This window comes from Aquarana catesbeiana, linkage group LG06 (assembly GCF_042186555.1).
Source record: "Aquarana catesbeiana isolate 2022-GZ linkage group LG06, ASM4218655v1, whole genome shotgun sequence".
Classification (NCBI taxonomy): domain Eukaryota; kingdom Metazoa; phylum Chordata; class Amphibia; order Anura; family Ranidae; genus Aquarana; species Aquarana catesbeiana.
In genome coordinates, this window is record NC_133329.1 from 94,276,033 (window position 1) to 94,288,473 (window position 12,441).

The following is a 12,441-nucleotide window of genomic DNA, read 5'->3' on the forward strand; positions in this document are numbered from 1 at the left end:
GAACATTTGCCTGCACTGTAAAAAAAATAGGGAATTGATGTGCTTTCATATAAATATGATATAAATATGATGCAAAGATATTTTTGGGGATTTGGCTACAGCATGGAGCTTCTTAAAGCCACATTTTATCCTTTGTTAGAATTTTGTGTACAGTAGGGATAGGGAAAACATTCTGTCCATGACCCCCACTTCCTGCTTCGGTGTCCTTAAAGTGGATGTAAACCCCAATATTTTTTTTTTATGTCATAATGTAGAGTATACGATCTCCTATGATTTGAGCCTAGTCTTGCCACAAAGAGTTAATCCAGCTCTGAGCAATCCTCTTTTATTGTTCAGTGAGATAAAACTTGACAAACAGAGAAAAACTTTGTCAAATCCTCCCCCTTGTTGTGAGTGACAGGTGATTTACATATCTTGTGCACTAGCCTAAGACATGCATTATTTTTTAATTCCCTCCCCCACTCCTTTCTTCAGCAGCTCTGCAAGGATTGGCTGTTCCACACCTCAGTATGATTTGGCTTGCTGAAGTCATGTGGTTACTTTCCTGTCTTTTCACTGGATGTTAGAGATCATAGCAGAAGTCCAGTGTAAGAAATACACAGGAGAAAATACATATTGACAAGGGGAGTGTAGAGGTGGGCGGGGAGTCTACTGACATCACGACTCCACCCACCGAGCTCCAGACAACAGACCCGCCCACAGAATATGCAGTTTTTCAGGTCTCATAACAGACAGAGGGGAGACATTTGACAGGTAAAGATACATGCAGGAGGCATGTATATCCTTATAGATAACCCCTATGGCAGTAGTTTAGAACTAATGACATTGGGTTTACATCCACTTTAATACAAGAAATGGGAGGTGAAGACATTACCGGAGAAGGAAGGAACATATAGGGGTAGACTTATTAAAACTGGTGCACTCAGAATCTGGTGCAGCTGTGCATGGTAGCCAATCAGCATCTAACTTCAGCTTGTTCAATTAGGCTTTGGCAATAAAACCTGGAAGCTGATTGGTTTCTATGCAGTTTTTGCACTCTCCAGTTTTAGTAAATAACCCCCATAGTAACAAAAACATTCTCAGAAGTTCTAACACCTCTTACTACTAAACGTGTTTTTGCTTATGTCACTTTTGAAGAAGCCCCACATAGTTCTTTCAAAAAAGGACACCAACAGGAAAAAAAAACTTCCCCCGTCTACAATTAGATAAAATTCTTTATTTGTTCTTTAATTTTTAGTGTAAATTCACAGGTGTCCGCTCATTGATTACCTTTACTAAATGATTTCTCCTTTAAATCCTTATGGGCTGACTCTGGCTTTACTAGGTATGGTGCTGGAAACCAAGCCAGACGTTTCTCTCCATTCTCCACCAACCACCAGCCTACATGTAAGGACAAATTAAAAAGTTAAAGGAATACTCCAGTTTCATATAAAAACATGGTACACAGATAGATACTGTAGGTTTATGGAAAGGTCATCAAGATGAACCTTGCATCCTTAGGACATATAACCTGATGCAGAGAAAAGCAAAATAAAACATTTAAAGCATAATCCAATTTGCTCCAAATTGGGAAATAAATAATTTCTGACCTTGAAGGCAATATTTGGATCAACATTTTACCATGAATGAGGATTTAATATCAGTAGCAGTTTTCATTCTATTTTATGGTTTAAGAAATGCATTCAGTCCTATTTTGAAGCAGTGCATTCCTGATGTAGACAATTCTACATTTTCACGTCTTACAGTGTAAAAGCCTTCCTGTAGGTGGAGGTTAAATTTCTTTTGCAGTAAACAAAAATATTTATGAAAATTTGATAAAATTGGCGCCAACAGACCACAAATAGTGATAATCAACATAAATCAGCAGCTGCTCCTTTAGATGAAAGACATCACTTTTAACAAACAATAACATAAAAAAGGTAAGACGCTACTATTAGACAAAAACGAAACAAGGTGGAACACATTAAAATTCCAATACTTACAAAACCCCCAAAAATTATATAAAAGCCAAAACGAATGTGTTAAATTAAAAAAATATATGTGATCAGTCCTTCAAAAATCCTCCAATCACCGTGCCTTGTAAAATATAGTGACTTCTTATACTATTGAGGTGCGCCACCACAGTGTGAGTAAAATGCACACTCGTCAACCTTAAATGACCATTAAAGGCCCAAATCACATTTCATAATACTCCAGTAAGAATCTTCAGGTCGCTCTTTAGATGGCCCCCAGATGGTGGAATGATGGATCCAAACCATTCAGACAGTCCAAGTATCTCCCTCTCACTCAATCAAATATACCAAACATCCAAAGAGGATAATGGAAAATATAGTGTGGTACTTTTTTAAAAATCAGATGAATAAACAAAAGATTGCACTTAGGTTACAGGGTATTCAGATAAGCACCAACATAGACAGCCAAGATGGAGGCAGGGGCTACTGAGTACAGCAGACTCAAAACCTAGATTTAACCTGACTAGTGCAGGGCGCTACATCTACTAGCCGCTTTCTTCCAAGTCAAAAGGTAGCTCTCATGTTCTCTGTATATTAGTATTAAATTGGAATTGTAGGTCTGCTGCTCTTAAAGCACAACTCCAGGATGAAAGTAATCCCCCTCCTCTCAGAATCCAGAAGAAGATCAATGTCAGATTGAGGAAAAATGATAGTGATCAGTCGGTGAGGGTTAACATGCGGCACTGGATTGCTGTCTCCACAGGTGGAAACAGCATCAGTGAGAGACCTATATTGGGGAGCTCATATGGGTATAACTGTCTTCATCGGTTATGGATAGTATACATTTTGCCTGGAATTGAGCTTTTTTTTGTTTACAAACTATTTTAATTGGGTACAAAGAAGTGGTACAAAAAGCTTTTGTCATATGCCATAAAAAGTACAATACAGGTAATTTACATATAAAGATTATCAAAATACATTGTGTGATAGTTGATAGAAATATATATATTTTTTTGTAAGTCAACAAGTTAACAATAAACTCTATTATTTATATATATATATAGTTCTTCGGACTTTACTTGGTAAAGTCATTCAGGGTTGAAAAAGAGATTGGCATGGTTAATCTATGGGTCCCATTTTTTATTGTAAAAATGCTTAGTATTCTGTAGTGTGTGGAATATTTTTTCCATAAGAATAATATTGTTGATTCTGGTTTTCAAATGTGTTATGTCCTTTACACACGGTCGGAATTTCCGACAGAAAAAGTCAGATAGGAGCTTTTCATCGTATATTCCGACCATGTGTATGCCCCGTGTGACTTTTTACGTCGAAAATTCAGATGGACTTAGATAGAGAACATGTTCTATATTTTCCCGACGGAACAAATTCCTATCGGGAAAACCGACGTACCAAAAATGACACATGCTCTGAAGCAAGTATGAGACGTCGTATGTGTTGTCCCGTCGTACGTGTTGTACGTCACCGCGTTCTTGACTGTCGGAATTTGGTGTGACCGTGTGTAGGCAAGACAGCTTGAGCGGAATTCCGTCGGAATTCTGTGGGAGAAACCTTCATGCCCTGTACACACGACCGGTTTTTCCATCGGAATAAACTCAGACGGAATTCCGCTCAAGCTGTCTTGCATACACACGGTCACGCCAAATTCCGACAGTCAGGAACGCGGTGACGTACGACGGGACAACGCTTACGACGTCTCGTACTTGCTTCAGAGCATGCATCATTTTTGGTACGTCAGAACAGCATACAGACGAGCGTTTTTTCGATAGGAATTGATTCAGTCAGAAAAATATAGAACATGTTCTCTGTCTAAGTCCGTCTGAATTTTTCAACGTAAAAAGTCCAATGGGGAACACACACTCTCGGAAATCAACGATTAAAAGCTCCCATCTGACTTTTTCTGTTGGAAATTCTGACCGTGTGTACGGGGCATCAGAGTTTATTCCGACGGCAAAACCGGTCGTGTGTACAGGGCATTAGAGGGACTGAAGAGGATTTCCAACGGTATGCTATCAACCAGTGTATTGCTACACATATTGTGTGTATCAGTCTCATATTATGGGTGGTAGGAGAAAATAGGAGGCAGTTGTGGAGAGTGAGGTTTATACTACTATTTGAAATTTTGGAAGCAAATTTTTCTAGTTGCTTCCATATCTGTGTAACCTTCTCACAGTTCCAAAAAATGTGTGAGAAAGAACCTGTGGAATTGCAACCTCTAAAGCATATCTGAGGAGTATCTGGGAAAATGGCATGAATTTTAACCGGAGTATAATACCATCTTGTAAATAATTCAATTGCAGTCTCTTTAATCGTGATTGATCTTTTGCATTTGTGTAAATTATTGATGCAATTGTCCCAGTTTTCAGTTGTAAAGGAGAAATCACACCCTTGCTCCCATTTGTGCATGTAGGGGAGTTTGTTTTGTTCTGTGTTATTAACTAGATTAGAGTATATTGCTGATATCAGACCTGTTCTTCTAGGTGACTTTAGACATATGTTTTCGAAGAATGATGGTAGATGTGAGTTTACTTTTTGGAAATATGTGCTAAAAAAATGTCTAATATGGAGGAATTTATTAAACTCAGTATTGGGGATTTGATGTTGAGATTTTAGTTAAGAGAATGAGGTGAAGTTGTTGTTTTCTAAAAAATTAAAGAGGGATATCAGGTTGTTGTTTGTCCACAATGAGAAATCTCCAGCTTCATGCGTATTTAGGGGGAATTTTGGGTCTCCAATAAAAGAAGCATGTGGGGGGGTGTTAGATATCAAATTGTATTTTTTGTTGTGTAGTTTTCATAATTGGTATGATTGTGAGACTAGTTGATTAAGGGTGTCTAAGGTATGGTTTGAAATCTTGTTACCCCATAATATACCTGAGATAGAATATGGTAGAATGGAGTCTTTTTCAAATCTAACCCATGGGATTTTGGGGTTGAGAATATGCCATTGTGCTATTTGTGACCATCTGGCAGCTAAGTAATATAACCAGAAATGTGGGAGGCCAAGTCCTCCGTTCTTTTGTGAATTGTATAATACCAATCTTGATAGACATCGATGATAATCTGACCATATAAACTTGTTAATCTCTGTTTGGAATTTGGTAATAATTACTTTATTTAATCTTATTGGGAGTGCCCTAAATAATTATAATATCTTTGGCAGAATTGATATTTTAATTGCTGTGATTCTGCCTAAAAGTGATATTTTGAAAGATTTCCACATTTTGAGCATCGATCTTAATTTTTTAATTAAGGGTATGTAGTTTTTTGAGGAAAGGTTATTAATGTTCGGGGTGAGAAAGATGCCTAAATATGGGAGAGATTCCATCGACCAGGAGAAATTGAATGAGGTGCGTAAGAAGTCAAATGCCCCGTACACAGGGTCGGACATTGGTCGGACATTCCGACAACAAAATCCTAGGATTTTTTCCGACAGATGTTGGCTCAAACTTGTCTTGCATACACACGGTCACACAAAGTTGTCGTAAAATCCGATCGTTCTGAACGTGGTGACGTAAAACACGTACGTCTGGACTATAAACGGGGCAGTAGCCAATAGCTTTCATCTCTTTATTTATTCTGAGCATGCGTGGCACTTTGTGCGTCGGATTTGTGTACACACGATCGGAAATTCCGACAACAGATTTTGTTGTCGGAAAATTTTATAGCCTGCTCTCAAACTTTGTGTGTCGGAAAATCCGATGGAAAATGTGTGATGGAGCCTACACACAGTCGGAATTTCCGACAACAAGGTCCTATCACACATTTTCCGTCTGAAAATCCGACCGTGTGTATGGGGCATAGGTGAGATGGTGGGATGTTTATTGGCATACCAATGGATTTGGAGACATTCACCGTAAGGCCTGATAATGATGCAAATGTGAGCCGTTGCTTCAGTTTGCCCCAGTGCGCATGTGCCGATGACATCGGCACATGCAGGGGACAGGAGATATCTTCTAAACCGTGCAGGTTTAGAAGATATCCAGGGTAGCTACAGGTGAGCCTTATTATAGGCTTACCTGTAGCACAAAGTTGTTGTAACGGGTTTACAACCACTTTAAGGTCATTGTTTATTACCGAAATGGGTCTATAATTTTGGGCAATGTATTATCTTTGTTTGGTTTTGGGATGAGAGACATGTTAGCAAGTAATATTTCGTCAGGGAACTGATCTCCTTTAAGAATGTTGTTATATAATTTTATAAAATTTGGTATTAACAGTTGTTGATATCATTTATAATAGAATGAGGAGAATCCGTCTGGGCCCAGAGCTGAATTTTTTTTAAGGGATTTAATTATTAGAAGAAGTTCCTCTTCTGTGCATGGGGCATTTAATTATTTGTGTTTGGGTTAGCTTCTGAATGGGGATTCTGTCTAGCCAAGATAGTCCTCAGGGTAAAATCGATGAGGTAGGAGCTGAGAGGAGATCTGAATAGAATTTCTTGAATATAGATACAATTTCCTGGGGATGAGTGTTTAATTGATTTGTATTATTTTTAAGTTTATAAACATGGGTGGGTTTTATTGATTGATTACGTTTGCGGGCAAACATTGTGGAATATGCATTACTAGAAAAATTTTGCTTTTGACCAGCGAAGTGCCTTTTCTGCTTTAAATGTGAGCAATGAGTCTAATTCATTACGTTTTTGGGAAATTATTTTGTAGGTGTCTAGGTCATGTGAGTTGGTATGATCTTTATATAGCTTGTGAAGATCTTTGGTGAGAGAGTGAATTTTTTCTCTTTTTTTTTTTATTGCATTGTGCTGCTGTTTAATGAGGTGGCCTCTCAAAACTGCTTTATGGGCTAGCCACAATGTAGTTGGAGAAATATCTGGGGTTGAATTTAATTCTAAATAGTTTTTTATTCCTGATGCAATCTCATGATGGTGTGTGGGGTCTGTAATTGATTAATTGATTCTCCACGAATATGGGGTGGAAGTATGGCCTATAAATTGAGTACTAAAAGTGGTAATATGGTGGTCTGACCAGGAACAAGGGTGTATTGAGGCGTCTTGGGTGTTGGCTAGGATTATTGGAGTGCACATGGAGTCATGTGGGTGTGAATAAAGGTTTATTCACGTGCGCCTACATTTAATCCTCCCCAGGAATCAATCAGTTGTAAATCATTTATGTGTGTTATAGTTGTTTTTTTGAAAATGTTTTTGAATTTTGGTTTTGTTTGCTGCGATCAAGGTTAGGTTAGAAGGTTGAAGTTGAAGTATTGTTGTAGTATATTAAAGAATTGTGTGAAAAAAAGTGGTTTTCGATTCATGTATACATTGGCAATCGTTCATTCTCTACCTGATAAAGTGCCTTTGATAATGATGAATCTACTGTCTTGGTCCTTGTAAACCTGTTGAACTTCTAACGGAAAAGATTGATAGATAAAGACCGCCACTCCCTTGGTTTTGGAGGAGGTTGAGGTATAAAAGGATTGATTAAAAGCTTTGTAAAAAAATGTAGGGTGGCCGTCTTTAATGAAATGTATTTCTTGTAACATTAATATTTTGGCATTTGGATTTTTATATTGTATGAAGGCTTTTTTTCCTCTTGTAAGGAGAATTAAATCCTTGGACATTATGTGACAAAACTGTGATAGTCATGGTGTTAGAACCAATTTTGGGGATTCATCCGGACGTGATAATGTTTGATAAGTTGAGGGGTGAATGGTGTTAGAAATGTCCAACTATAAAATAGATGAGGTAAACCAGGTGTACAAGGATTTAGTAAAAATTATATTTTTTTCTATCATGTGCACCTCAAGGCATAACAAAAAGGAGTATACCATTATTTTTTTTGTCTATAAAATCTAAAAGTGATTTGACATTAATTGAGTGTAACAAATATTTGTAATGAACAAACTGTATGGGGTTGGAAAAAAAATAAATTTTCCAACCGACCGCGAAACTTGATGAGACCAAATCTTAAACTCAGTCTAATGCCGCGTACACACGGTCAGACTTTTCGACCGGACTTGTCCGACGAACGCCGACGGACCAAATCCGGCGGACAATCCGATCGTGTGTGGGCTTCACCGGACCTTCGGTGGACTTTTCCAGTAGCAAATCTGACGGACTTTAGATTTGGAACATGCTTTAAATCTTTACGTCGTAACTCCGCCGGACCCAGAAATCCGCTCGTCTGTATGCTAGTCCGACGGACAAAAACCCACGCTAGGGCAGCTATTGGCTACTGGCTATCAACTACCTTATTTTAGTCCGGTGTACGTCATCACGTACGAATCCGTCGGACTTTTGTGTGATCTGTGTGGGCAAGTCCGGTCGTTAGAAAGTCTGTTGAAAGTCCATCGAAAGTCTGTCGAATGTCTGTCAAAAGTCTGTCAGACGGGCTGTCGGACTTTGTAGCGGAAAAGTCCGACCGTGTGTATGCGGCATTAGAGTATAAGAATCAATTTTTTGCAATCTAACAAAGAATAACAAAAAGAAACATCTGAAGTAATATGTGAATAAACGTTTAAGTAATACAGGAAAAATTCCTCTAGTAAGAAAATATCTAACGACTGAGTGGGCGTAAATCATGTCGGCATAGGGCGGGTAGCCACCCAAATTATCTAGAGTATGTATAACTGTGCAGCTTATAACAAATATATTTAAATTTAAAGACGCTATAAAAGTTTCAGTTCTTGGGTCTGTGAAAAAAAAAATAGTGAATCAAAAAGTGGTCCTAGACATCTAGTGGAGTTGAAAAAATCCACCTGGATTCAGAGTAATTTTATTTGATTTATATAATTGTTGTCTGAATCATTGTGTATATTATATGTTGTCGCAATGAAGCAAGAGATTAAGGTGTATGATTGTGATAGAATTTATTATGCTTAATGGGTATATTACTCCACTGATGTCTAGGCCATATTATTAACCAACGTATATGAGTAGGATAACCAAAAAAACATAACATTTTTATATCTGGTGGTTAGCTCTAGATATGTCTAGAAAAATTAAAAAAAGAAAGTAAAGAAAGGAGAAAAAACAAGCAAAAGAGAAAAGAAGAAAAAAATGTGTCCACTGATGCGAATGGTATTGCTGTATAGGTATATGTCTTGTGAGACTTGTGAGCAACATTCATAAGAAATAGCAGAAAGTATCCATAACTTGAGTCCTTGCAATGGGATCTACATTACCATTATAGGACAAAAGATGGCAGTGTTGGGTTATAAAAGATTATATGAAATACTGTTCTGAATCTATTATAGTACTGTGGACAGAATAAGAAAAGTTGAGGCGTGTTGTACCATGTTACAACAATAGATGTCAGTGTGTTTTCATTATTTAGAAGAATTTAGCCATTATAGCTGTAAAAAATTACTTTACACAGAATATGTATATAGGGCTAATATTACAATTAGTAAATGATCTGGTGTTTTTGAGTTCAGGTTTATAACCATTAGGCCTCTCCAATTAGTTAGGATGAGTGGGTATGAACCTGTTAAATTAAATACTTGCAAAAAAGAGGAAAATAAATAAAAAGTAAAATGCAAAATCTACATATACACAGTATCTCACAAAAGCGAGTACACCCCTCACATTTTTGTAAATATTTTATTATATCTTTTCATGTGACAACACTGAAGAAATGACACTTTGTTACAATGTAAAGTAGTGAGTGTACAGCTTGTATAACAGTGTAAATTTGTTGTCCCCTCAAAATAAGTCAACACACAGCCATTAATGTCTAAACCGCTGGCAATAAAAGTGAGTACACCCCTAAGTGAAAATGTCCAAATTGGGCCCAAAGTGTCAATATTTTGTGTGGACACCATTATTTTCAAGCACTGCCTCTTGGGCATGGAGGTCACCAGAGCTTCACAGGTTGCCACTGGAGTCCTCTTCCACTCCTCCATGATGACATCACGGAGCTGGTGGATGTTGGAGACCTTGTGCTCCTCCACCTGCCGTTTGAGGATGCCCCACAGATGCTCAATAGGGTTTAGGTCTGGAGACATGCTTGGCCAGTTCATCACCTTTACCCTCAGCTTCTTTAGCAAGGCAGTGGTCATCTTGGAGGTGTGTTTGGGGTCGTTATCATGTTGGAATACTGCCCTGTGGCCCAGTCTCTGAAGAGAGGGGATCATGCTCTGCTTCAGTATGTCACAATACATGTTGGCATTCATGATTCCTTCAATGAACTGTAGCTCCCCAGTGCCGGCAGCACTCGTGCAGCCCCAGACCATGATACTCCAACAACCATGCTTGACTGTAGGCAAGACATAATTGTCTTTGTACTCCTCATCTGGTTGCCGCCACACACGCTTGACATCATCTGAACCAAATAAGTTTATCTTGGGCTCATCAGAACAGGACATGGTTCCAGTAATCCATGTCCTTAGTCTGCTTGTCTTCAGCAAACTGCGGCTTTCTTGTGCATCAGCTTTAGAAGAGGCTTCTTTCTGGGATGACAGCCATGCTGACTAATTTGATGCAGTGTGCGGCAGATGGTCTGAGCACTGACAAGCTCACTCCCCACCCCTTCAACTACTGCAGCAATGCTGGCAGCACTCATATGTCTATTTCCCAAAAACAACCTCCGCATATGACCCTGAGCACGTGCATTCAACTTCTTTGGTCGGCCATGGTGAAGCCTGTTCTGAGTAGAACCTGTCCTGTTAAAGTGCTGTATGGTCTTGGCAGTGGCGTCTCCAGCTTTCATATTTAGGGGGGGCACATGGGGGGACAGGGACAAAAGTAGGGGGGCAACTATAAAATGTATATATATATATATATCTATATATATAGATATATATATAGATATATATATATAGATATAGATAGATATAGATAGATATAGATATATAGAGATATATAAATATTTACTGGGGCCCTTTACTACGATTCCACAACGGGCCCTTTCACATGTTCTGCAGTGAGCTCCCTTCCTACTGTATTGGGGTTCCCCAGGGTGGCAGAAAACAAGATATATATGTCACCAGCATACCAAGAAAATATAAGGATCCAAAGCAGTGGGAGAACTATCAGGGTTGCAAAGGTTGTCTTGCCACCGGGCCCTGGTGTTCTACCACTGTGGGGCTTCCCAGCCTCCTCTTGCTGTCTTGCCCCTGCTATTGACAGCGCTTGTCTGGCATCTCTTGGAATTTACAGGCTGGTTCTCCTGTCCTAAGGATGGGAGAAATCAGTCTGTTTTTTCAGTAACTGAGAGTCCTGGTGGAGTCCTTCCTGCAACTCGCTCTTCTCTCTGCCAATGAGGATTCAGGGGAAGGAGCAGATCAGGCGGCCGTGGTTGTGTGAGCGCTCACATTATGCAGTATCAGCAAGCAAAGGGAGGGGGGAGGAATCACCCGCAGGAGCTGACTGGGGACTCTCTCCCTCTTAGACATTGATTTTTTGTAAAAAAAAAAAATATATTTTTTTTTTATTGGGGGGGGGGGCACATGGTGGGGCACAGCATAATGTTGGGGGGGTCAGGGCCCCCTCTGGCCCCCCCCTAGGGCTTGCCATTGGGTCTTGGCCACCATGTTGCAGCTCAGTTTCAGGGTCTTGGCAATCTTCTTATAGCCTAGGCCAGGTGCCTGCCGAGATACACAGAGCCGGTCCTGTGGATCTCGGCTCCTGACGGCTTTTCTCGGCTCCTCTTGCAGTCCCGCTCTATGATGGACATAACACAAGTCCAATGGCGAGACTGGGCGTGACTGTGAGCGGAGCCGAGCGCCGCCGATATACATACATAGCCGAGTGTACTCGGCTAGCTCCGCTCACAGTCACGCCCAGTCCCTGTGTTATGTCCATCATAGGGCGGGACTAGGCGTGACTGTGAGCGTAACTAGCCGAGCGTAGCCGAGTACACTCCTCTGCTCACAATCAGTGGGGGATCGGCGTATAACACGCACCCATGATTTCCCCCTGATTTTAAGGGGAAAAAAGTGCGTGTTATACGCTGATAAATACAGGATATATATATATATATATATATATATATATATATATATATATATATGGCAAAAATAAAATGTGTAAAAAGAAAGAAAAAATGGTCCTCTGGTTATCCTTCATAAAAAAAAAAAATATGTAGATCTTCCTAGTTCCATTGACCGGCTTCATGTCTGGTTCTGCGTCTGTCGCCTCGTGATGCCAGGGTGTTCCAGATGGGAACTGGACGAGGTGTAGAAGGAGTATGTGGGAGGTTGATGGGGTCAAGAAGGCCCAATTTTGTCAGGATGTCCGGACCTTCGGGGATAGTGGTGGCGATGTATGTAGTGCCATTATGAGGAATAATTAGTTTGAAGGGGAAACCCCATCTGTACCAGATCCTTACTGTGGAGAGCACTGAAGTGATGTCTGGATAGATCTGTAACTGTACTCCATCTAAATTGATGTTTCTGATGCCATGTGCAGCCAGCATTATTTCTTCTTTGACCAAGAAATCCTTCATACATAATACAATGTCCCTGGGCAGTTTATCCGGAGGAGGTTTGGCTCTTAATGCACGATGAATATGATC

At 39.7% G+C, this 12,441-nt stretch overlaps 1 protein-coding gene across 1 annotated transcript in view; it reads right to left on the reverse strand.

Annotated features, from left to right (window-relative positions):
* LOC141148750 (NADPH oxidase organizer 1-like) overlaps window positions 1–12,441 on the reverse strand; it is a 41,222-nt gene that overhangs the window by 10,877 nt on the left and 17,904 nt on the right. Inside the window, exon 6 of the mRNA XM_073636459.1 lies at window positions 1,270–1,380. Coding sequence (XP_073492560.1) covers window positions 1,270–1,380 — 111 coding nt within the window. The remainder of the gene's footprint in view (window positions 1–1,269; window positions 1,381–12,441) is intronic.